The 26,819-nt window shown below is 45.2% G+C and overlaps 2 protein-coding genes across 3 annotated transcripts in view; both read right to left on the reverse strand.

The window, feature by feature from the left end:
- Uba1 (ubiquitin-like activating enzyme 1) overlaps nt 1–26,819 on the reverse strand; it is a 472,916-nt gene that overhangs the window by 186,198 nt on the left and 259,899 nt on the right.
- The window catches only part of LOC137650116 (dymeclin), a 243,632-nt gene that overhangs the window by 90,410 nt on the left and 126,403 nt on the right, over nt 1–26,819 (reverse strand). For both annotated transcript variants that reach the window (XM_068383247.1, XM_068383248.1), the window contains exons 6-7: nt 17,961–18,088; nt 17,638–17,823 (exon numbers count right to left, since the gene is read on the reverse strand). In XM_068383247.1, coding sequence (XP_068239348.1) covers nt 17,638–17,823; nt 17,961–18,088 — 314 coding nt within the window. The remainder of the gene's footprint in view (nt 1–17,637; nt 17,824–17,960; nt 18,089–26,819) is intronic.

Raw genomic sequence — 26,819 nt, forward strand, 5'->3', positions numbered from 1 at the left:
CAACCCGAAAAGATCATTGCACATCCAATGACTCTTTCAGGATTGGCCAGTGATAACCTGTCCTCAACAATGTCCAGAGCTTCTCCAACTGACTCCTCCAGGGAAGAAGCAGGAACCAAAGCTGTAATGATAACCCTTCATATGGTTAACCTGGCGTAGTTGGCTCCTGTAACACTCATGGTTGTCCAAGTGACCATGTCCGAGTTTCCATCGGTAGCGTTGGATGCTCACATTGACTCTGGAGCTGAGGTCATCCTCCTGTCATTGAGAGTACTGCAGGATTACCAGCTGCAGTTGGTACCCAACACCATTGGTCTCAAGGGTTTAGGGCAAACAAAACTAAGACCTTAGGTACTGTACTGTTGACCCCTACACTGCATAGAATGACATTCACCCTGAGTCTGTTCCATGTAATGCCTTCAAGAACTATGGCTGAGCACATAGTGCTTGGTTACCAGTTCTTGAGAGCAAATGGGGCAACAGTTGAGGGAGCCCGAAATCGGCTGAGCTTTGGCAGTACTCCCCAAGAGCCTCTTTGGGAGTATTATGTCCCGATATTTGGAGCCTGTTGTCAGCAAGTGCTTCAAGCACTTGAAGTCCTCACAGCCAATTCAATCAGGATTGCCAGTATTGAGCCTGTGCTTGCTCTTGTTACTGTAAACTTTTCTAAGGGACTCGACACCTCTTTTAGGTGCCCTGCTTGTCCGACCAACTGTTGGCCATAAATATATTAAGATAGCTACATCATAACGCCCCGTCTGTCAAGAAAAGCTACAGCAATCCCTGATATCCTAGAACTCTAAGATGGAAAAGCTTTAGATTTAATCAATGGTTGATCTGAAGAAACTGCCAAGATCAAGGAGGGTGATCTCTGGGGGAAGGTGTTCACCATGGTAATGGTGGATGCTCCTCTATCCTGCCTGATAGCACAGGAGTGCGACCTGACACCCAAACCAAGCGTATTGGAAGAGATAGACAATCTATCTATCTGCAACAAACTGGACTCTTCCCAGAAGGACCAGTTTTGTCAAATGCTTCGACGTCATCTTCCGGTCATTAGTACTGGTGATGATGATGTTAGGGTATCGCTCAAGCACACCAATACGCATCCAACTCTATGACGAGACGCCCATTTATCAGAGGGTTCGACAGTTTGCCAAAACCGTTGCTGACACCATCGAGGAACAGCACAAGGAATTGCATGAACTTGGTATTATTGAACCCAGCATCTCTCCTTGGTCTTATCCCATTGTTCCAGATAGAAAAAAGGACAATAGTATACGGTTGTTTGTCGACTACCGTAGACTGAATAAGGTAACTGTCTCTGATAAGTTCCCGATGCCAAACATGGCAGATTCCGTATTTGGGCTTCAAGGAGTCAAATACTTTACCACCCTTGACTTGGTTCGTGGACACTACCAGTTATCGTTGGCAGAGGACAGTAAAGAATACACGGCTTTCTCTACCGCATTTGGACACTGGCAGTTCAGATGCTTATCGTTTGGACTGAAAAATGCACCTGCAGTATTCCAGAGAGAAATGTAGAGTATTCTCCAAGTTCCCAAAAGCCAAGGTGGTTATCTATATTGATGACAACTTAATACTTGGATCTTCTTTTGAGGAACACCTGAAACTGGTAGAACAGGTTTTGGCTACTCTCCAGAAGCACGGACTTAAGATGAAACTCGGGAAATGTTCATGGGTTCAAGCCGAGGTCCAGTATCTTGGTCATCTGGTTGGACATTCTGGTATGCAAATGCTGCCACAATACATCCAGAAAGTGGACTTCCCTAAACCTACCACTGTGCGTGAGCTATGGGGATTCTTGGGACTGAAACTACCAATGAAAGTTTATCCCCATGTGCTCAAAGATAGCGAAACCGTTATCTGCAAAGACTGGAGGAGGTAAATCCAAAGGGACTAGAAAACTGAAATGGATGGCAGAAATGAACTGTGCCTTCGTGCTCTTGAAGGAATTGATCAAGGAGGACATTAATGTTGTCATACCCTGATTACTCCGCTCATGCTAAACCCTTGGAGTTGTTTGTTGACGCTTCGGGTGAGGGTGCTGGTAGTTGTCTGTGCCAGGAGTCCTTGGAGAATCCAGGGGAGCATCGGGTGATAGCGTACAACTCCATAACTTTCCTTGACTGCGACACCCATTACTCTACCAATGAGAGCGTGAGTTGGCTGGTTTGCGATGAGGAGTGAAAACCTTTAGGGCCTCCCATTATTGTTAGTTCTTCGTGATTCATTCTGATCACCGTCCCCGATGTACCTTCATGACATGCAGATGGTGGACAGTCGTCTAGCACGGACACTGGAGGACCTGTCCGAATTTAACTTTGTTGTTAACTACTTTCCAGGTGATCAAAATGCTGCAGCAGACTGGTTATCTCACTGGCCCGCATTAACTGACTGTCTGCTTGCTACTGAACCCACCACTCCCAAATTCCCTACTGGACTGGCCTTGTATAAGGAGGTTCATGGTGGTCCAGATTCTCTCATAGAATCCTCGGAGCTAGTCGTGAACTGCTGGATGGAAGGGTCAGGTGTCACACCCAACTCTCAGCTGAAGGGAGTCAAGCTCCGGGATGCCTTAGTTCAGCAGTTTCTGAAGGACACCAGTTGACTAGGCTTCAAACTGGACAAGACTACCAGAAACAGGATCAAGGCAACGCATTTTCCAGTTACCGTACAGTCCCATCTCTGAGGTTACTCTGAGGTTGCTCTTGGCAGTGTCTAAGCTATTGAACCTGGAAATCTGGTTCCATTGGGGTCCCAATTGTCCTGTAGTCTATCATGATCCATCCGTGACCGAGCCTCAGTGTGCATCTTTTGTGTCTGCCTGGAGTGCATTTTAACCCTCCGATCGAGCTCTTCAACATCCCTCCAACCTACGTGATTTTGGGCCATAAGGCGGAGGCAAAATCTTGTGTGCCGGACGCTGAGGGCTTGGTCACTAATGATCAGGAAGTACCAGAGTATTGTCCTGTAATCCAGTACGTGACATAAAAGGCACCTCGTCAGGCCAGTTGTACGCATGTGTCTCAACACTCGGCAGTAGGTATAGTAATGATACAGAAGACCTTATTTTGTGCTCTTGTTGATACAGGGGCTCAGGTTTGTCTTGTAAGTGAGTCTGTACTGAGCCAACTTGGCATAAAGTACCAGGTACTGTCAGGAGAACAGTTAGAGGGGTTGACTGGTTCCTGCAGCAGCATTCTAAGCTACATCCAGTTAGAGGTGAAGTGTCCTTCCGGGTAGAGACTAACGCTGTTTAACTATGCGGTGGTGGCTGTCAAAGATATTAACTTTTGTTTTGTTCTTGGTAGGAATCTACTGGACGCAGCCTACCTGACAATGGATTCACCCCCAGAACAGTTGGTGTATGACCACACTACTGTTCTTCAGTTGTCTCCCAAGGTACTCTGTCTCCCCACAGCATACCGAGACCACTGTTACGAAGGTAACTGACCCTGAACCTGATCGTGGATTGTTCTCCAAAAATGCTCTTCTGTCCTTAAGTCAGGTGGCCAAGATCCAAGGAGATCATCGACAGATCCAAGGAGATCGACAGATCCAATCTGTCATCAAAATTATCTACTCCGGGGTTCCTGTATCTCAGGTTCCACGCTCCTATCAGTCCTATAGGAGATGTTGGTCTGACCTGGAAGTGCACCAGGGTTTAATAGTGAAGCAGAACCCAGATGGCTCAGTAGTCCCGGTAGTCACCTTCAATGTCCTGATAAGACCTAGTTGCCGAGACACACCTCCAGAAAGTTCACAGGGGGGTCGGGAAAATGACTGCAATGCTCCGTCGACTCGTTTGGCACAAATCTTTGATTAGTGTAATCAGCGATATGTGCTGGACATGCTGGGAATGTTAGACTTGTAAGGTTTCAAGGGAGGTGGTTGCCCCGCCAACCTTAAAAATAGTAACCACTTCTCCCTTTGAATTGGTTGCTATAGACCCTGCAAGTCTCCCAACAACCAGTACAGGTTTTATTGGGTGTCTGATGGTAGTCAACCATTACTACAAGTGGGTGACAGCAGTACCCATAAGTAATAAGAAAAGCAGTACAATATGCCAGGTGCTTGAAGACTGATTTTTTCCTGTTATTCCTCATGTTCCAGTCCAGATATTCAATGATAACGGTCCTGAGTGTAATTCCCTGGAATTTACTGAGTTGTTGGAGCGGTACATTGTTGTACATGTGAAAACAATTCCGTATAAACCCTCAAGTAATGGTGCAATGGAGCGGGTGAACCGTACCATTGGTGAGTTACTGAGGGTGATTTCTGGGGAATCTCGGAAATGAGACCAGTACTTATCCCAAGCAGTTCTCAGTTACAACCATTCCCACCACACTGGGATTGGCTGTACTCCAGCTGAGAACATACTGAAGGGTGCTCACGATGTTGATAGTATTCCGATGCTGTCAGCAGAAAAGAGAGACCCATGGGCTGAAGGACATCCTCGGTACAAACCATTTAAGGAGGGTTCTCTGGTTCTTAAGAAGGTGCACCAGTTGGGACACCTTTTGACAAACAAGCTCATCCCTAGGTTTGAGGGGGTATTCCGTGTTATTAAGGTACACGAGAATAAGGTCACCTATGAGCTGCATAGACTGCCTGAGGGTGAACTGGTAAAAGGTCACCATATCCAGTTAAAGGCCTGGCTTGAACCTCCAGTTTATCTTAGGAGGCACTTTATCTGGTAATTGAAGGTTCCTGATCATTTAACGGAGACTCGGAATAGTCCAGGACATGTCGAAGATAGTCCAACTTCCTCTGAAATCTCTGAGAGTTCTGGCTCTAGTAGTGATGGTAACACTCCTATGGGGTGGCTGCAATAGTCGCATCATACCTTTTATCTCTGGATTGAAACAAGTCCCAACGACAAAGGAAAAGTCACCGTCCTAGTAGAGTATTACTCAGCCTAAGCCCATTCTTAACCCGGCTAGGACTTATGAGAGGAAAAGAGCACTGGATGCTTGGTTATATCCTACAGAAAATTTTGATGAGACTCCTGTATTAAAACCTGAATCGTTTCGAAATTGTTTGGTCCTCTAACTGTGGGAGAGCAGCCCCACTGAAATGTGTGAAACCCTGATTCTGTCTCCCAAATTGGTGGTTCATTCTCCTATTCCTGAATTTCCAACGCCCCGATTCTTAGCTTCCTCTTTCCGAGATGAAGGTGTCATTCATCCTCCAGGGAGTTGGGAATTCTGGGAAGTTTCCACTAGGGTATTCCATTATTGGAACCACTTTCTGTTGGCTCCAAGAGTTCCAGTCCAGATTGGTCAAGACTCGGCAGTGTTTATTTATCCTGATTATGACTTTCACAGCTTTGTGCCACCCGATTGTGACGACCGACTGTTGCCTGAAAATCCCACCTCTAGTGGATTTGGTCCCCCAGGGCCTAGGTCAAAAGGTCCTGTTCCTGACCTACCTTTAGTTCAGCCTCGGGTCCTGGAGTGGAGGCCTCGTCTCACTGACCAGACGAATACTATAGAGAGGGAACTATCCTCCATTCCTGAGACACCTCAGAACTCAAACACTTTCCGACATTCAGATGGTAGATTGAAACACCAGTCAGAGCTTGAGGCTAAAGTGGCACAGTCAGGTGTATCTAACCTGAACACTACAGCACTATTTGGGTTGTCTGAAACAGAACTTTGTTCTCAGTCATCACCTGATTTTTTGGGATTTTTATTATCCTCTTCTGAGTCTACAGATTCTGTCTCTGGTTCATATCAGAGAATGTCAATAACCAGAAAATACCAATTGTTATGCGAGGTTATCGATCAATTAAAGACACCCCGTTTGTACCAGGAGAGTCGCCGGCTTAGCCTGTCTCCGGTACTGCGAGAAATTAATATGGCTCGCCAGCAGATTGCTGAATCCTGGCACATGTCCCAAGATAGAATTTTGAGACTCAAAAGAACTATAAATCTCCCAGTGAATTAATCACTGAACAGTTTCTTCATAGTAAGTTTTATATAGTTTTTTTTTTTTATTAGTAATTTTTTATTCCCACATTGGGGAAGTTAAAAGGCTGTAGAACGGGACACATTGTGTGAGAAAATCTGAATTTAGTCATGGTTTGTGTCATTGTTGTATTAATTGTTGTAATGTAAATGGACCTTAACAGAGTTATGTTAGATTTATAAATTTCTATTATCCTGTAAAACCTTAGTCTAAATTCAATAGGTTTTTGTTCTTTAAAATTGGTTTTGGACTAAAATAAATGTCATTTTTCTTTTCCCTGGACAGTTTCATGACTGTATATGCCTGCAATACTATATTGTTTCCTGTAAATAATGAAATTTTTTGTATTGTATGTTATTGGAGCATTGTTGCAAGGGATGGATGATAATCTAATTTCCAGTGGGAATGTACTGTATATCCATTGTGTTTCATGGTTTATCGTCTATTCCTATCACATTTGTTATATCAGAACACTGTCAAATGATGTACCTAATTGTAATATATATAATTAGAAAATTGGATGAAGGGACGGATGATGAATTAAATTTCTTTTAATTGATCATCCCACCTCTCTATGGGAATTCATTTGTAATATATTCACTTGAAATGTACCGAGTTGGTGTAGGGCATTGTTAATTGTCATGAGGAATTTTGAGATGGACTGAAGATCTAGTGGGGGAATGTGTAGAAATAGTTAGGAAAAATAAAAATAATTTCTATATTTACTATTTACTATCATTAGTTAGGTTGAACTGTATTTGTATAATGCATTAATTTATTTCATAAATCATGCGTACTATTTATTTGATCTCCAGTCCATCACTAAAAAAAATTCATTTTATTACAGTGTGATGGTGCACTGCACCCAGCAGGGATTATAGGCTAGATGGTTTGGCCTAGATGCAACTCTCTTTGCATCAATTCCATCCCCTGAATGTAGATCTGGGGTTGCTGAATCCCTTAATAGAGCGCTAGCTAAAATTAGTGCATGGTGCAAATTATGATATATGAAGTTGAATACTAACAAAACTCAAAGTATGATTGTAAGTAGGTTAAGGACAGTGGCTCCTCAACATCCAGATCTCAGTATTGATAATGTTTCTTTAACTTTGTATGATTCTTAAAATTTTAGGTGTGATTCTCAACAGCTAATTTACTTTGGAGAAACACATTAGGTTTGTGTCTTCTTCAATTGCAAAAAAAAATGGCTTATTGAGAGTCTTTCAAGATTTTCAGTGATCAATCTATTCTGAAGAAGTATTTTAATTCTTTCATTCTACCTTGTTTTGAGTATTGTTCTCCTGTCTGGTCTTCAGCTACTGATTCTCATCCTAATTTGTTGGACAGAAACATACGGTCTATTAAATTTCTTATTCATGATCTAGATATTAATCTTTGGCACCGTCGCTCAATTAGTTCATTATGCATGTTGCATAAGATTTTTCATAATTCTGTCCATCTTTTACTTTCAGATCTTCCTGGACAACTCCATCCTGTTTGTAATACTAAGCAGGCAGTTAATTCTAATAGCCAGGCCTTCTCCATCATGAGGCTCAATACTACACAGTATCCTAGAAGTTTTATTCCAGCTGTGACCAAGTTGTAGAATGATCGGGTAGTTGAATCAGTAGAACTTCAAAAGTTCAAAGTTGCAGCAAATGTTTTTATGTTGAACAGGCTGACATAAGTCTTTTTAGTTTATATATGACATATATGTTTTGATGTTGTTACTGTTTTTAGAATGATTCATTGTTAATTTGTTCTCATCATTTATTTCCTTGTTTCCTTTCCTCACTGGGCTATTTTTCCCAGTTGGAGCCCTTGGGCTTATAGCATCTTGCTTTTCCAACTAGGGTTGTAGCTTGGTTAGTAGTAATAATAATAATAATAATAATAATAATAATATAGTGAAGTTTTGAGATTACCAAAAGACCAAGCCTACTGTTCAACAGCTTTGGAAATAACACTTCCACATCTTCAGCTGCATCAAAATGACTAATAAAGCCTGGGAATGGATCACCTAGAGAACCTTCAATTTTGCAAGGAGGAAAATGTGACCTGAATGTGTTGCTGAATGCAATTTGAGGGATTCAAACCTTTGCAGAAGGACGTTGACAACAAAATTGTGTGCTTGGGAAAGACAATATGGTTGGAGATGGACAGGGATGACATCAGCAATCTTCTGGACAAGCATAGAGAGCCATTGATGACCGAGAAGCTGCATATAACGAGCAGTAATAAGAGGTAGTGAAAATCTGCAGACAATACAATGTCCTACAGTCATACCACTTAGAAGAAAAGACAAAAACCATTATCTCTAAAGAGCTCCTTGTAAAGGTTGAACGTCTTAGGTTGGGTAGGAGTCTGCATAATTCTTAATAGGCTTGACCTCCAGTAATCCTCGTCTGTAGCTGTAGGTTCCTCGATTTTGTGGTGCCTTCTGATAAGGCCAACCACCCTCCTATAGGCCGAGTCCTCCGTTGGTGAACCCTCCCTTCCGTCAGCCGAGGTCTCGGCTTGGGGCCGGGGAGCTGGGTTACCGGGCACGCCGACTGGACGTCTAGCTCTTGGTGCCAGGGGCGCCGTCCTACCGAGGTACTGGATCTCATCTGCGGGGACGTCCGCACCAGGGGCCTGGGTTAACGCAGGCATCGCTGGTTCAGCGGGGACTCTCGTCCGCCCTAGGGCTCTGGGTGCCGAGGACGCGGTTCCCATGGGCTGACCCGACAGCGGGAACCGTTCCTTCTGGCCCGAAGGCCGCACCAGCTGGGCTGGTTCGGCCAGTCTGCCCGACGAGAAGCGCGTTTCCCCCCGCTGGGCGGGGTGAACCGGAGGCTTCGAGGACTTATGCCTTCTTGTAAGGTCCTTCCTGCGAGCTAGGTCGCGAGGGTCAACGTTGTGTTTTGAGGACAGCATCCTTGGCGAACACTCTGGACCGGCGGTCCGGGGAACAAAGCACCTTTGAGTCCCGGGGTACGAAGACCCAGGCGCCATCAGGAGACCTACTCCTCCTATACTTACGCCCTGGGGAGCGGGAGCGCTTGCTACTATACCGGGAGCACAACCTCGAACGGGAACGCTCGCTCCTGGACCGCTCGCTCCTGGACCGCTCCCTCCGACGACGGTGTTTTACCCTGACTTCCTCCGACGACGAGGAATAAACATCCGACGAACCCGACGACACTGTGCTTATCGCATGTCGGCCGGTAGCGGGGACTGCGGGGGACTTCTTCGGGCGTTGAGTGCCCGAGGTCGACGGCTGGAGGAAATCTTCGGGGACTTCCGTGAGGGGGGCCGGGAACGATTCAAAGCATTCCATGCCAGGGAGCCAGGGAGCCAGGGGTCCAGGGCCACTTCCATCCTTAAGGGTGACCTACCCGGCGTCTTCGGAAGCCTCCAACCGAAGGCATCATTACCCGAAGGTCGTAACTTCTTCTGGTTGTCTCCGCCTAACGAAGATCCAGAAGCAAAGGCCCACGAGGGCGGCGAAGATACAGACACCGCGTTACTACCCCACAAGGGGTCATCGGAGGACGTGTGCCCCCCGAGCACAATGGCCGACTCTCCGGACGCACTACTGGGTTCTTCACTAGCCCTAGAAGGGCCCGCAATCGGCACTGCACTTTCACTAGGTTCCTGGGGAAGGACGCCTTGTTCTTTTTCTACACCAAACTTACCTCGTCATCCTACTCTGTGTAGGGGACGGCGAAACAGAGGCCCCGTCGGACCGCTCACTGGGTGATGGTAGCGGCGAAGTAACCCTAGCTTTCCTGGGGGAACGTTTCGCCGATTTTCTCTTTTTCGTACCGTACCGTACCCACTGGATATCGCTCCAGTCTACACAATCGGGGCACGTATCTGCTGATGAACAAACCCTTCCCCTACAGGAGGAGCAAAGGGAGTGAGGATCCACTTCAGGCTTGGAGAGGAACGCTCCACACGATTTACCGGCTCTAGGCCCCGGACAACGGCGGATTTGCTCCATAATGCACACAACGCAAGACACAAGCACGAAGGGAATCAATGAAAACACTGGGTAAGCACACGGGTGGAAGGAGAACACACAGGAACACCCGGGAAAAGTACACTGGAAAATACGTTACCACGCGGGGAACACGTGGGGCACTAGAACGCACACAAAGGATCGATAGAGAACGAGGGCGACGTGTTTACACGTCGCGACCAGAGAACTTACTGATGAAGCTGACCCGGCCGGACATCGACCTACGATAAGCCTACCCTCGGGGCACATTCCTTAATGCCGGGGGTAGGCCTCCTTAGAAAACGGGGTGGGGGGTAAACTACACAAAATTCTGGTCGGTAGAGAGGAGGTTACTGGTAACTCCTAAGAAAGTAGTTCGAGGTAAGTATTCGTGTTGGAACAATAAGAGGTTCAGCAAGTAATAGTGAATGTCATTCAGGAGAGAGAACTCTCCATATTTCACCAGTAGTTCTCATGGAAGGAGATTCTTCTCCTCCTCACACCAGCCTCAACTCTCCTCAAAGGTAAAGTGTGAGGTAATCTATTAATATATTTTTGTTCTCTATTGTGAATTATTAATTTGTATTCATTTCTGATGTTAGAGGTTACAATTTACACTTTATATTACATTATAAACCTTTGAAAATAAGTGTACGTATATGTGCATCTATGGACATGTGATACGCATAAAGTGAATTTCCTTTATTTCTTATGATAAAAATTCTTTGGGTTACAAGCTCACTCCCAGAATGTATTGAAACTTGTAATCCTAGGTCCCACTGCAACTCATTTAAACTACCTGCGGAGAGTTTACAACAAAAAATACCTTTAGGTATTGACCCCTTGGAAATTGTCCCAACAATACATGGTTGAATTTTCAAGTGTATAGTAATGCCTCACAACACAAAATTAATTAGTTCTGAAGTGGCTTTTGTAAAGTGCTTTTTTCGTGTTGCGAGTCACATTTCACATGAAAATTGCCTAATTCGGTCCAAACCCTACAACACCACATTAAATCTTATAAAATAGCTATAATAAAACCACAAAGAAATGCTGTACAGCCAAATACATTTGAACCATTCAAATACCTAAACTAATTGTTAATACCTGTAAATTAAGTTGTTATTACAACACAGTAATAATAAATGGAAAATAATACTAGACATACAGTACAATACTGTACATATACAAAATATACAGTACCATATGTACTGTACCATTATAGTTACCCCTGTTATAGACTACAGCTACATTTTCTATTGTCTAAACCTATTTCCTCCAACTGTTTTTATTAAGTGATTATTTTATTCTTGGCCTGGCTGGCAAATCTCTTTTCTTAAAATGACAAATTCGTAGGTAATTTGTATTTTTCCTAACTATACAAACCTTAGCTATTTAATAGGGGTTATTACTTTCGGCGTAGCTGAAATGACGAGCCATTAAAATTTTAACGAGGGTTTACTTCCCCACCGCTAGTTAGCGGCCCCCCCCCCCTTCACACACACCTGTGCTTGAGCTCACTTTGCTTGGAGGTAGGACTTCAAGGGGGATAGGGCTGGCGGGCAAGTTTGATTATATAGCTAAGGTTTGTATAGTTAGGAAAGATACAAATTACCTACGAATTTGTCATTTGTTCCGTAACTGACATACAAACCACGCTATTTAATAGGGGTGACTCGCCCATTAGGAAGGGTGGAAAGTCCCTGCCAGTACTGGCTTTTGGCTTTGCCTGGGGACTCCCTATTTGAGTGTGTTCGCACTCAGCAATAAGGAGTCCCTGCACCTCGCTAGAACCTTGCTACGCCAGGACTCCGGCCTACGCAAGCTGTGTGTGAAGGTAAAATAAAGTGTGACTCGTCCTAGGAAGTTGACCTGTAGTCCCTTTGAAGGAAACTTTAGGCTATGACTCTCCCAATACCACCTCATCAGGGTATGGGGACGTGACAGTATTATCTTAATACTCGGAACACAAGGAAACAAGGTTTACCTGCAGTGGTTTGAGGTCAGCTGTGCAGAGAACCCAGGATGCTGCTTTCCCCAAGAGAAGGGAGGATGAAGAAAAGAGTAAGGGCCAGACAAATCTTTTCATTCATGCAGACTAAGACCGGGTAACAATGCCCTCAACCTTCTGCTACTTGTCAACTAAGGAGCCTGAGGTTTTAAACCAGCTGTTGTGCAGCCACCAAAGGGCCGATAGAAAACGTATTGAGCCTCCTGTGGGTCACGTCGTGCAGGTAGTGGGCTGTGAAGGTCGTCTGTCATTTTCTACACCCCAGCTTGAAGGACCTGCGTCACTGAGAAATTTCTCTTGAAGGCCAGGGACGTAGCTACGCCCCTGACATCATGTACTCTAGGGCGACGTGACGGAGGAGGGTCTGGATTCAGGGACAGATGGATCACCCAACAAATACATGCCCAGATGGTGTTCTTGGTGACCCTTCTCTTAATCCTCCCAGTGCTAACAATGCTCGCACCTGGGGACGGACTGCAGCCGTTCTTCTGAGATATAGCCTCAGACTCCTTACTGGGCACAGTAGGAGAAGGTCTGGGACATCTGTTACAGAACAGAGACTCGAATCCGGAAGGAGTCAAACCGAGCGTTCGGCACCCCCTGATTTTGTCTTGGCACCAAACTCAGGGACGAATTTGAACGTTACCTCCCCCCCATACCCTTGCATAGGTGATGTCATATGAGAGACCATGAAGTTCATTGACTCGCTTGGCCGAAGCCAAAACTAGTAAAAACACCGTCTTCCAAGTTAGGTGGAGAACTGAAGCCTGGCGTAATGGTTCATAGTGAGGTCTCTTAAGAGACCTGAGAACTCGAACCACGTTCCATGGAGGAGGTCTCACTTCCGACTGAGGGCAGGTAAGTTCATAACCTCATATGAGTAGGGAAAGTTCCAGCGATAAAGAAAAGATCATTCCTTTGAGCCTGAACGCTAGACTTAAGGCTGAGCGATAGCCTTTCACCGCCGAGACTGACAGGCGCATTTTCTTCCCGCAAATACACGAGGAACTCCGCCATTGCTGGAATAGTGGCATCGAGTGGAGAGATACCCCTTCCATGACACCAACCACAGAAGACTTTCCACTTTGCCTGGTAGACAGATGCGGATGATTTTCGCATATGTCCAGACATCCTAATCGCAACTTGTTGCGAGAAATCCTCTCTCAGCGAGGAGATGCTGGATAGTCACCAGGCATGAAGTCGTAGCAAAGCTACAGCTTTGTGGAAGATGCTGGCATGTGGTTGTCTGAGTAGATCGTGTCATGGAAGGAATTCTCTCGGAAGTTCCGTTAGGAGTTGCAGAAGGTCCGGAAACCATTCCACGTGATGCCATAGCGGAGCTATGAGGGTCATTGAAAAATTGACCGATATTCTGGTCTTGTTGAGCACCCTCCTCATCAGACAGAACGGGGGAAAGGCGTACACGTTGATGTTGTCCCACCGTTGTTGGGAAGCATCTTGCCAGAGTGCCTTGGGATCCGGGAATGGGGGGAAGTACAGTGGAATCTTGAAAATCAGCGCTGTCGCGAACAGATCCACAGTCGGGGAACCCCACAAAGTCAGGACTTTGTTGGCTACTAGATGACACAAAGACCACTCGGAACTCACTATCTGAGACGCTCCACTCGGAACTCACTATCTGAGACGCTGTGCTCAGATTGTCGGCGAGCACATTCCTCTTCTCTGGAATGAAACGCGCCGATAGTAGAATCGAGCAGACTTCGGTCCATCTCAGTATCTCTACTGCAAGATGGGATAGCTGCTTCGAAAAGGTACCTCCTTGCTTGTTGATGTAAGCCACTACTATAGTGTTGTCGCTTATCACCACCACAGTGTGACCTGCCAGGTATTGTTGAAACTGCTGAAGGGCCAACAAAACGGCGTTCATCCCTAGACGATTTATATGGAGGCACTTTTCTGATTCTGACCACAACCTAAGGTCCTGTGGTACAGAACGTGCCCCCCCCCCCCCCCCCTTACTTTGAGGCGTCCGAAAACAGCATTAAATCCGGGGGAAGGACAAGAAGATCCACTCATCTTCGTAGGTTCTCGTCTGTCACCCACCAACGGCGGTCCGTCCGTTCCGCAGGACCCATAGGGATCATGACATCCAGGGAATCGCAACCTTGATTCCACCGGGACTTGAGCCGCCACTAGAGAGATCTCATCCTGAGGCGATCGTTGGGAACTAGACGAGCCAAGGATGAAAGGTGACCAAGGAGACGTAACCACGATTGGGTTGGAAGCTCTTCTCGTCTGAGGAAAGGGCTTGGGACCCCTCTCAGCCTTGCTATCATGTCGTCTGATGGGAATGCTTTGTGCAGATTGGTGTCTATAATCATGCCTAGGTAAATCAGTCTTTGAGTGGGAAGCAGAGAGGACTTCTCGAGCTTTACCATGATCCCCAGATCTGGCAAAGTCCTAGAAGTTTGTCTCGGTGTCGAAGAAGGGATGACTCCGAGTCTGCTAGGATCAGCCAGTCATCCAGATAACGGAGGAGACGGATGCCGAACCTGTGTGCCCACGATGATATTAGGGTGAACACTTCTGGTGAAACCCTGTGGTGCTGTGGAGAGACCGAAACACAGCACCTTGAACTGGTACCCCTTGTGGTCAAGGCTGAATCCTATGTACTTCCTTGAAGATGGATGGACTGGGATCTAGAAGTACGCATCCTTCAGATCCAATATACACATGAAGTGTTGCGGTTTCACTGCAAGTCTGACCGTGTTTGCGGTCTCCATGCTGAACGGAGTTTGCTTTAATCTGGACCTCTGCCCTAAGGGCCCGCCCCCTTGCTGATCCCATGATCCGGATTGCTACTCAGGGGAGGTAGAGATGTTGTGAACGGGACGCGATATCCCTTACTGATTACGGAAATCATCCAGGAATCGGCCCTGAGTTGATGCCACCTGTCTGCGCAACCTTGTAGGCATCCCCCCACTGGCGGGGGGGAGGGGGGGGAGGAGGAGAGAGAATGCAGTGATGGCACCCTTATCATGCGTAAGAAGATCAGCGAGCGCACGCGGGAAACCATCGGTACCCGCGCTGAAGATCGTCGGCACTTGCGCGCGTAAGAAGGTCATCGGCGCTTGCGCACGTAAGAAGGTCGTCGGTGCTTGCGCGCGTAAGAAGGTCGTCGGCGCTTGCGCGCGTAAGAAGATCGTCGGCGCTTGCGCGCGTAAGAAGATCGTCGGCGCTTGCGCGCGTAAGAAGATCGTCGGCGCTTGCGCTCGTAAGAAGATCGTCGGCGCTTGCGCGCGTAAGAAGATCGTCGGCGCTTGCGCGCGTAAGAAGATCGTCGGTGCTTGCGCGCGTAAGAAGATCGGTGAGCGCGAGCAAAGGTAGCGGTGCGCGCACAGAAAACCACCGGTACCCGCGCGCGGACGATCGTCGGCGCTTACGCGCGTGAGAAGATCGCCGGCGCTTACGCGCGTGAGAAGATCGCCGGCGCTTGCGCGCGTGAGAAGATCGCCGGCGCTTGCGCGCGTAAGAAGATCGCCGGCGCTTGCGCGCGTAAGAAAATCGTGGACGCTTGCGCGCGTAAGAAGATCGTCGGTGCTTGCGCGCGTAAGAAGATCGTCGGCGCTTGCGCGCGTAAGAAGATCGGCGAGCGCGCGCGCTTCACGCGCTTGTAGGTTGAAGGGTCAGCTGGCAGGACGATCAGGAACTGGGATGTGCCCTTTGGAAGGACCAGCATCCACCGATGGGACCGTAAAAGGTCTGTGTTAGAGTCCAGGACCGAAGACACAAGGTAGAGGTCACTGGATGTTCTGCTTGATCCTCCGAGGCGGAGTCTCTATGAGAGACCTCTCCCGCGAACGAGAGAGGTGCCCTCCGTAGAAGAGACCTGAAGACACTCGTGGTGATGCCCCTTAGGGCTGGTGGATCAGCAAGCTGACCTTAGCAGTAGCAATCCTCCGAAGAGAAGTCTCTATGAGTGGCCTCTCTCGCGAACGAGAGAGGTGAACACTTCGTAGAAGAGACTTGCCAAGACTGTGCTCCACCCCTGAAGGAAGAGAAACTCAGCAAGGGGGGAGAAAAGTCTGGCTGAAGGGCAGCAACAGTAGTTGAAGGCGATGAATTTATTAAGGTATGGGAAGTTCTCCCTCTGAAGGGAGAAAAACTCACACCTGGGGAGGAAACCTCCCTCGGAAGGGAAGTTGTCCAACCCCTGGAGGCGAACCTCCATAAGCGTTCTAAGATGATCTGAAGTGCTGGCATGTTGTCACGGGAGTACTTCTAAGAGAAGGGATAACGCCCATGACGACGTCCTCTGAGGGACGGCAGCGACAGCAGAATCCCCAGGCATGAACAGGACAGCTCTGCTTCGTTGGCACTCCTTAGTCGAACGAAGAAAAACTGCATAGTTAACTGGGAAAATAAAATTAAATAATTATTTTAACAGAAATTCCCTAGGGAGGAACTCCGAAGAGGAACCCCGAGGGAATAACATAAAATAAGAATTAAGTATGCGCCCACCTTCCCTAGATGACATCCACGGGAGAAGGGGGGGGGCGGAGTAACTGTAATAAAAACAGAATTATAACAGAATTATAATTATCTAAATCATCTAAGAATATAATAGTGAGAACCACTGAACCCCCGAAGGAAAGAGTTCCCCACAGAGAAAGCTGAAAAGTTAAAATACAATCAGATTTCACTAAAAATAATTGAGACAAACAAACGGAATAGCAACCTAACCCGCAACGGGAAAGGAGCTACCGTAATAGTACGTAGTTGTAGTAAAAGTGAACGACCTCGATTAGAGAGGGACCGTAGTCAATCTAAAAAAAGGCCACATTCCCTTCGCTGAGAATCCAAGTTTCCCGTAGGAAAAGAGGAAAAGCGAAGATAATAGATGAATGAAGAGAGTCCAGGCGATGACAATTCCCCTGCGGCGGCCGAGTTAACAGATATATGCCTACGGGAAGACCGATGGACCAGAGAGGGAGAGGTCGTTGGTGGAACTGTGGTGGCCTTGCTACGCAAGTGTCGTTGTCGTTCATCACACACAGCACAAACACTGAAAAGAAAACTTACTACATTTCTATACACAAATATATACATAAACATAAAGAATGTTTATATATATATATATATATATATATATATATTACAAGTATAAAAAAAAGTAAGTAAAAAGTAAAAAATTAATGGCAGTCCAAAATAGGCGAGGAGAGAAAGAGGAACAACCGTTTTCGCTCCGAGCCAAAAGTAAAGTGAGCTCAAGCAAAGGTGTGTGTGTGGAGGGGGGGGGTTAGCAGGCTAACTAGCGGTGGGGTAGTAAACCCTTGTTAAAATTTTAATGGCTCATCGTTTCAGCTACGCCGAAAGTAATAACCCCTATCAAATAGCGTGGTTTGTATGTGTTACGGAACAAATGAAACATTTTTCACAAAGTGAGTCATAAAAATATTCGCATCTCGTTTTGTAGCTTGAACATTTTGTAAGCAGATTCTTTCGTGAAGAGAGGTATGACTGTATACTGTATGTATTTGAAAATCCCATTCCCTACAGTCTCAAAGTAAAATCATTATAATACAACATCAACCTAGATATTTGCAAACAATGCACGTGACATAAAAAGCTTATTGACTCTTTGAAACACAATTACCGATACTATACATATTGTACATGAATAACATACCATGGAAATTTTGTGCATGTAGCAATGCTTGTCTATATGGGTTCCTGATGTTGCGATCAGCAGTACAATGATTAGCAAGCACCAAAAGTAACAGAATGCTCTGTGTTGCAAGTGGTGACTCAGGGCCTTTATTGGCAGTCTCTTCAGATCCAACCAAACCAAAGGTTAGGACATTCCATAGACCCGCTGAAATGAAAACACATCTTTAATATCTAAACATTCTAAATCTTGATTCAATTTAATTAAGTCTAATTAGATAGAATAATCTACTATAATATGCATTCTAAAAATATATTGAGTTACATGAAACATTAACTACTTACAGGCTAATCCCAACACAACACTCCCTCCTTCATTTTTTGTAGGTGGTTTGTCTTGTGCCATAAAACGTTTCAACAGAGTTTTAACAAACAAACAGGCATGGATGGAAGCCCGACCCGTCATCAGCATTCTGAAGAAAGAAGATAATTTGTAGATAGAGTATTATCATTAAGCAGTATAACCAGACTACCAAGTTTAAAGTTTTAGCCTTCCTTGGACTGGACCATATGGTCATGACACATTACTTTATATGCTAATATCTAAAAATAAAATTTTACTTGGTTTCTGGGTACCAATACACTATATAAAGAACCCAGAATTTCAAAATATCCCTTTATATTTCTTAAAATCAGACATTGTTAATTTACATGAGCCTATACCCTATACAGTGTATCAGCAGCATAATGAAGTCATAGTATTTATATAACCAATCACCTAGTTATTAATATTATTTCTACAGAGTATTGCATCTTTACTATAGAGTACTACTACTTAAATAAACAGAAATCTTATGATACCAAAAAACTGTTGAAGGTAAATCTTATAGTTATTTAAGAAAAAGGAAAATACAGACAAATATCACATTAAATATAATTTCCCTCATGATAATGCAGCCTGTTAGAAAAAAATTATGCTATAGTTGGTTGTGATGGAAGTAATGTATCACTATCTAAAAAATGAAAAAAAGATGAATGCAGTACATTAAACAATACTGTACTTGAATATTCAATACACTGGCTTATGAACAAGGTAAACAGAATATAACGGTAAGGCAACACTAAAATTAGTTATTTCTAATCTCACCTTCTGTCCTGAAACTGGTTAAATGATGATGTCTACCCTAAAGCTAAAAACATTTCCTGGTTTCTTTCCTTATAATTGCCCTGCCCCTCTAATACAGTACTGAGATTTTATGAAGGGCTATGGCAATACTACGGTGTTGGTAAGCCCATTCCTTCATCTTTCAATCTTGAAGTTGAGACTAGTTCAACAGCCTCTTGATATCAATAGTTAGAGAGGAAGCTGAAGGGGACAAGTACAGTATATGAACACCAGGCGAGTTTGGAAACAATTAAATTTTATGCTTGAAATTATTATTATTATTATCATTATTATTATTATTATTATTATTATTATTATTATTATTATTATTATTATTATTATTATTATCATCATTATTACAGTATTACTATTATTATTATCATTATTATTCTTATTACCTCTGCCAAGGAGGTTATGTATTTGATTTGGTTCATTTATTTGTCTGTGTGTCTGTGGAAAGGATTATGTCAAAACTACAAACGGATTCTGACGAAATTTTCACCACAGATATATCTTAGGTCATGGACGACCCCATTAAATTTTGGAGATGATCCGGATTTGCATTTTTCGCAATTTAGATGAACAGGATTACATCAAAACTACTTGACGGATTTTGACAAAATTTTCACCACAGATAGATCTTAAGTCATGGATGACCCAAATAAAATTTAGAGATGATCTGGATCCAGTTCCGGATTCTACATATGGATTTCCATTTTTTGCCATTTTAAAAATAACGTCAAAACAAAATAGATTTTGACGAAATTTTCACCAGATAGACCTTAGGCCATGGTCAACTCCATTAACCTTTGGCAGAGATCAGAAATCTCTGATTGTTCGTTATTATTATTATAATCATTGTTATTATCATCACCATTACTATTATTATTATTATTATTATTATTATTATTATTAACTAAGCTACAACCCTTGCTGTAAATGCAGGATGCTAATACACCACGAGCTCCAACAAAGAAAATAAGCCCACTGAGAAAAGGTAATAAAAGATATAAATTACAAGATGTAATGAACAATAAATATAAAGAAATTTGAGAACAGTAATAACATTAAAATTGATCTTTCATATATAAACTACAGGTATAGACTTATGTCATCCTGTTAAGCCAGAATGAAAGAATTAAAACACTTCTTCTGAATACATTGATCATCAAAGCAATTGTAAAAGAAACTGACCGAATGTGTTTCTCAAAAGTATATTTGCTACCAAGACTAACACCTAAAATTTAAGTCATATAGAGTTAAAGAAACATTATCAATGCTCAGATGTGGATGTTGAGGAACCAGTGTCTGTGACCTACTTACAATCAAACTTTTGAACCTCCCCTGGCATTCATACTGTTAATATGATATTTTCATTATAAAATAAATTTTTTAATAAACTTACCCGGTGAATATATAAATAGCTGACGTCTCCGACGGCCGACAGATTCCAAAAACTCGCGAGCGATCGCCATGAAGGTTGTCGGGTGTGCCCACCAGCGCCGACTATCGGCCAGATACCGCATATACTTCTCAACCAAACCAGTTCTTCTCAGTCCGTAGGGTCTCTATCGGGGAGGAAGGGAGGGCCTTTAATATTATATATTCACCGGGTAAGTATATTCAAAAATTTATTTTATAATCAAAATATCATTTTTAAATATTAAACTTAGCCGGTGAATATATAAATAGCTGATTCACACCCATGGTGGTGGGTAGAGACCAGTATTAAAACAATAAAGGCGTATATGCTCAAGAGTTTTTGACAAATATTAAAAAAACAAACTTAAGTATAGGTACCTGGTAAGGAAGCTGACTCTGATGATTACTCTGCCTCATTAGTCCGCTATCCTCACGAAGCCCAGCGATCCTCTTAGGATGCTGAAAGACTCCCAGGAGCTGCTATATCCAGGGTGAACACCCCTATAACAGGACCTCATCAATACCCTTAATCTGGGCGCTCTCAAGAAACAATATTTTGACCACCCGCCAAATCAAAAAGATTGCGAAAGACTTCCCGTACAACCCAAAACAAGATTAAAAATTTCAAGAGTAGATTAAAAGGATATTGGGATTAAGGGAATGTAGTGGTAGAACCCTCACCCACTACTGCACTCGCTGCTACGAATGGTCCCAGTGTGTAGCAGTCCTCATAAAGAGTCTGGAAATCTTTCAAGTAATATGAAGCGAACACCGACTTGCTTCTCCAAAAGGTCATAATACTTTTAAGGGATCTATTTTGCTTAAATGCTACCGAAGTTGCTATCGCTCTAACTTCATGAGCCTTGACTTTAAGCAAATTACGATCCTTCTCACTTAAATGAGAATGTGCCTCCCGAATTAAAAGTCTAATAAAATAAGATAACGCATTCTTAGACATGGACAAAGAGGGCTTTTTAACGGAGCACCATAAAGCCTCTGAACAACCTTGAAGCAGTTTAGTTCAAGATAAATAAAATTTAAGAGCTCTAACAGGGCACAGCACTCTTTCAACTTCATTACCTACAATCTCAGAAAGACTAGGAATTTCAAATGATTTAAGCCAAGGACGAGACGAAAGTTCATTCTTGGCCAAAAAACCAAGTTGAAGAGAACATACTGCTTTATTAGCTGAGAAGCCGATGTTCTTGCTTAAAGCATGTATCTCACTAACCCTTTTCGCCGAAGCCAAGCTCACCAAAAAAAGTGTCTTGAGGGTAAGATCCTTCAGGGAGGCTGAATTTAACGGTTCAAACCTGTCTGACATAAGGAACTGTAGGACCACGTCCAAGTTCCAAGCAGGAGTCGAAATATGACGCTCTTTTAGAAGTCTCGAAAGACTTAAGCAGGTCTTGGAGATCTTTGTTATTTGAAAGATCCAAACCTCTATGCCTGAAAACAGAAGCTAACATGCTTCTGGTAGCCTTTAATGGTGGATGCAGAAAGGGAGCGACCGTTTCTCAGATAAAGCAGAAAATCCGCAATCTGCGCTACAGAGGCACTGGAAGAGGATATAGAGGACGACTTGCACCAGTCTCTAAATACCTCCCATTTCGACTGGTAGATCTTGATGGTAGAGGATCTTCTAGCCCTCGCGATCGCTCTAGCTGCCTCCTTCGAAAACCCTCGAGCTCTAGAGAGTCTTTCGATAGTCTGAAGGCAGTTAGACGAAGCGCGGGGAGGCTTTGATGAAGTCTCTTTACGTGAGGCTGTCGTAAGAGATCCATCCGCAAAGGTAGACTCCTTGGAACGTCTACCAGCCATAGAAGTACCTCTGTGAACCACTCTCTCGCGGGCCAGAGGGGAGCAACCAACGTCAACCTGGTCCCTTCGTGAGAGGCGAACTTCTGCAGCACCTTGTTTAGGATCTTGAAAGGTGGAAAGGCATAAACGTCCAGGTGAGACCAGTCCAGAAGAAAAGCCATCTATGTGGGCCGCCTCTGGATCTGAGACCGGAGAGCAATAAGTCGGGAGCCTTTTTGTCAACGAGGTCGTAAAGAGATCGATGGTGGGTTGACCCCAAGTCATCCAAAGTCTCTCGCACACATCCTTGTGGAGCGTCCACTCCGTAGGAATCACCTGACCTCTTCGACTGAGACAGTCCGCCAAGACATTCAACTTCCCTTGGACGAACCTCGTCAAAAGCGAGATGTTTCGATCTTTTGACCAAATGAGAAGGTCCCTTGCGATGACGAAAAGAGCGTGGGAGTGAGTGCCTCCTTGCTTCGAGATGTAAGCCAAGGCCGTGGTATTGTCTGCATTCACCTCCACCACCTTGTTTCGAATCAGACTCTCGAAACTCCTTAGTGCTAGATGGACTGCTAACAGCTCTTTGCAGTTTATGTGAAGACTCCTCTGGTCTGCGGACCAAAGACCCGAGCATTCCAGATTGTCCAGAGTCGCCCCCCAACCCAAATCCGATACGTCTGAAAACAACACATGGTTTGGGTTCTTGACTGCCAGAGAAAGACCTTCCCGAAGTCTTATATTGCTGTCCCACCAAGCTAGGCAAGTCTTGACTGGATCGGAGATTGGAATCGAGACCGTCTCTAAAGTCTTCTCCTTGTTCCAATGGGAGTCTAGGTGGAACTGGAGAGGGCGCAGGTTGAGTCTCCCTAGAGAGATAAACTGTTCCAGAGACGAAAGCGTCCCCAGGAGGCTCATCCAGTCTCTCACAGAGCAACGGTTTTTCTCTTGCACGAGACGGACTTTGAGCAAAGCCTACTCGATCCTGTTGGCAGACGGAAAAGCCCGAAAAACTCGACTCTGTATCTCCATCCCCAAATAGAGAATTGTCTGGGAGGGAGTCAGTTGTGACTTCTCCATGTTCACCAAGAGGCCCAACGCTTTCGCAAGATCCAAAGTCCACTGTAGGTCCTGCAGACAGCGATGACGGGACGACGCTCTGAGTAACCAGTCGTCCAAATACAGGGAGGCTCTGATCCCCGATAAATGTAGGAACTTCGCTACATTTCGCATGAGCCTCGTATAAACAAGAGGAGCAGGGCTGAGGCCGAAGCACAGTGCTCGGAATTGATACACCACATTCCTGTACACAAACCTCAGATAATGTTGAGAGTCTGGATGTATCAGAATGTGGAAGTACGCATCCTGCAAGTCGAGAGAGACCATCCAGTCGCCCTCTCTGACTGCTGCCAAAACGGATTTGGTGGTCTCCATCGTGAACTTTGTTTTTACAACAAACACGTTGAGAGCACTGACATCCAGCACTGGCCTCCAACCTCCTGTGTTCTTCGGAACCAGGAAGAGACGGTTGTAAAAACCTGGGGATTGAAGGTCCGAGACTTTCACCACCGCCCCCTTTTCTAACAATAGACACACCTGAAGATGTAACGCCTGTCTCTTTGTCTCCTCTCGATACCTGGGAGATAGGTCTATCGGATCTTTTACCAGAGGAGGTCTTCGTAAAAAAGGAATTTTGTAACCCTCCTTCAGCAACAAAACAGACTACCGGTCTGCACCCCTCTTCTCCCAGGCCTGCCAGAAGTTGGTCAATCTGGCACCTACTGCTGTCTGAGGACGTGGGCAGTCAGACTCTGCCACGGGAGGATTTAGATCCTCTCTTCTTGCCTCGCTTGCTATCGGCACAAGAGCCTCCCCTACTGGGAGCTCTGCCACGAAAAGGCGGGATAAACCTTGCCGCTGGCGTGTCAAATTTAGGTCTGCTGACATGAGAAGACGAAGGTACAGCCTTACGAGCAGACGTGGCCATTAAATCATGAGTGTCCTTCTGTACAAGAGACGCCGCAATATCTCTAATAAGCTGTTGAGGGAACAAGGCAGAAGACAAGGGCGCAAAGAGAAGCTCTGACCTCTGACAAGGAGTGACACCTGCAGACAGAAAAGAACACAGAGTCTCTCTCTTCTTAAGAACCCCTGCTGTGAATGTAGCAGCAAGTTCATTAGAGCCATCCCTTATTGCCTTGTCCATGCACGACATAATCTGAATAGAGACATCTCGGTCCGCTGACGAGACCTTCCTACTCAAGGCTCCCAGGGACCAATCAAAAAAATTGAAAACCTCGAAGGCACGGAAAATTCCTTTGAGGAGATGATCCAGATCTGTAGAGGACCAGCAAACCTTCGAGCGTCTCATGGCCAGACGACGAGGAGAGTCTACAAGGCTTGAGAAGTCTCCCTGGGCAGAGGCAGGCACCCCCAAGCCGAGAACTTCTCCCGTGTCATACCAGACGCTCGCACGAGAAGCCAATTTGAAAGGGGGAAAGGCAAAAGAGGACTTCTCCAAATTCCTCCTGGACATTAACCAGTCTCCCAACAAACGCAAAGCTCTCTTAGAAGAGCGAGAGAGCACCAACTTCGTGAACGACGGAGTCGAAGAAGTCAGGCCCAGCGTGAACTCAGATGGAGGTGAACGAGGAGCAGCAGAAACAAAATGATCGGGAAACAGATCCTTAAAGATAAGCATTATCTTCTTAAAGTCAAGGGATGGCTGAGCAACCCTAGGCTCCTCTCCATCCGAAAGAGTCCCCAAAGGAACATCAGCAGGAAGGGGATCAACAACTTCCTCATCCGAAGGAACATCATCCGACAACGGCAAAGTCTCGCGACACAGAGAAGCATGCCGAGGAGGTAACGATTGACAGGCTATATCAATATGCGACGGGGCCGCAGCAAAAGCAGAGGTAACGACGTCACGTCGAGACTGCAAAGACTGAAGGTCTTGAGGCTGACAAACAATAACAGACTGTGTCGACTGACGTTCGACATCACGTCGGGACTGCACAGACTGCAGGACTTGAGGTTGAAAAACAACACCCGACCATGGCGACTGACGTCCGACGTCACGTCGGGACAACAGAGTCGGCCGACGAACGTCACGTCAAGACTGCGGTAATTGTTGCTGAACGTCACCTTGAGTTTGCGGAAAATGACGTTCCACGTCACGTAACTGACGTGACTGACGAGGAACACGATCAGAGTCACGTTTAACAGCACCGATAACATTAGCGCTAACGTCAAACTGACGAGACAAATCTCGCTTAGGCGGTTGAAGACCTGAGTCACGCTTGTCGGACTGGCGAACCGCAAGCAAAGGATCTTTACGAACCTGGTCATGCTCATAAACCTCCATTAAGGATGAAAGTTTCAACTGCATGTCTTGTAAGACACTCCACTTCGGGTCAACGGGAGTCGAAACGGGCCGTGACGTCGGCAACGTCTGTGCATGCAAATCATCGCACCGAACAAGACCCTCGGACTCAGCGTCACGTTTACGCTTAACAGGCGAACAGCCATCCGATGACTGAATACAGTCAGAGCTGTCCCAATGACTACAGCCAGGACGCTGGACCTGTCCTGAAGGGACTGACTTGCGCTTTAAGGGTCTTGAAACCTTACGCCAAGGTTTCTTATGCGGCAAATCATCGGAAGACGAGGAGAATTTAGTTTCTCCCGTCTTATGGTAAGGACGTGCTTGAGGAGCAACGTCTGATACCTTTGAGGGAACGTCTGTACGTTGGTTTACACCTCTCACTCCCTTAAGTCCTACGACATTCCTTCTCCCTGGTGCAGGGGAGCTTGAAAGAGGTCTCGGACTAGGTAAGCGACAAGCACGAACAGACAAACCCTCCGTCGCAACACTAAACACATTAGTCGCACTTTCCACTTTACCACTTTGACTTTCCACTTTACCACTTTGACTCTTTAAAAGCTTAACGTCGGACATAAGCTGGTTTCTGTCCGATGCCAAGGTTTCGACCTTCTCACCCAACGCTTGAATAGCCAATAACATATCACGCATTGAAGGTTCATGAGTGCCAATAGGGGGTTCAGAAACTACCACTACAGGGGAAGGATTAGGTTCAGGGGCATGGGAAGAGGAAAAATCTAAAGATCTAGAAGAGCTTCTCCTCACCCTATCTCTTTCGAGTTTCCGAGTATATTTCTCATACTCCAACCACTCGAATTCCGATAAAACCACACATTCCTCACACCGATCTCCTAATTGACAGGATTTACCCCGCCAATTAGCACAAACAGTATGAGGATCGATAGAAGCTTTCGGAAGACGTTTGTTACAGTCTTTCGCACATTTGCGATAGACAGGAAAAGGGTCAGCCATTATGAAAATCCAAAGAAAATCCAAAGGGAAGCCAAGTTCATCAACAAAAATCAAAAAAGGGTTTCAAGAGTTTTATTGAAGCAAAAAACCAACACAGCAAAAGCAATAAAACCAAAACCAAGTACTTCACCAATTCGGTAGAAAACTCGAGGTCTAGCGCGAGCGGAACCAATGTTGTCTGTAACACCGACAGAGAAGAACTGGTTTGGTTGAGAAGTATATGCGGTATCTGGTCGATAGTCGGCGCTGGTGGGAACACCCGACAACCTTCATGGCGATCGCTCGCGAGTTTTTGGAATCTGTCGGCTGTCGGAGACGTCAGCTATTTATATATTCACCGGCTAAGTTTAATATTTAAAAACCCACATTTAGACAGAGATTGGATATTGAATCCCTAACCTAATCATGTTCTTCAATTACCACAGACTCATTTCCACTTAAAATTAGTTGAAGGGTA

This window comes from Palaemon carinicauda, chromosome 11 (assembly GCF_036898095.1).
Source record: "Palaemon carinicauda isolate YSFRI2023 chromosome 11, ASM3689809v2, whole genome shotgun sequence".
Lineage (NCBI taxonomy): Eukaryota > Metazoa > Arthropoda > Malacostraca > Decapoda > Palaemonidae > Palaemon > Palaemon carinicauda.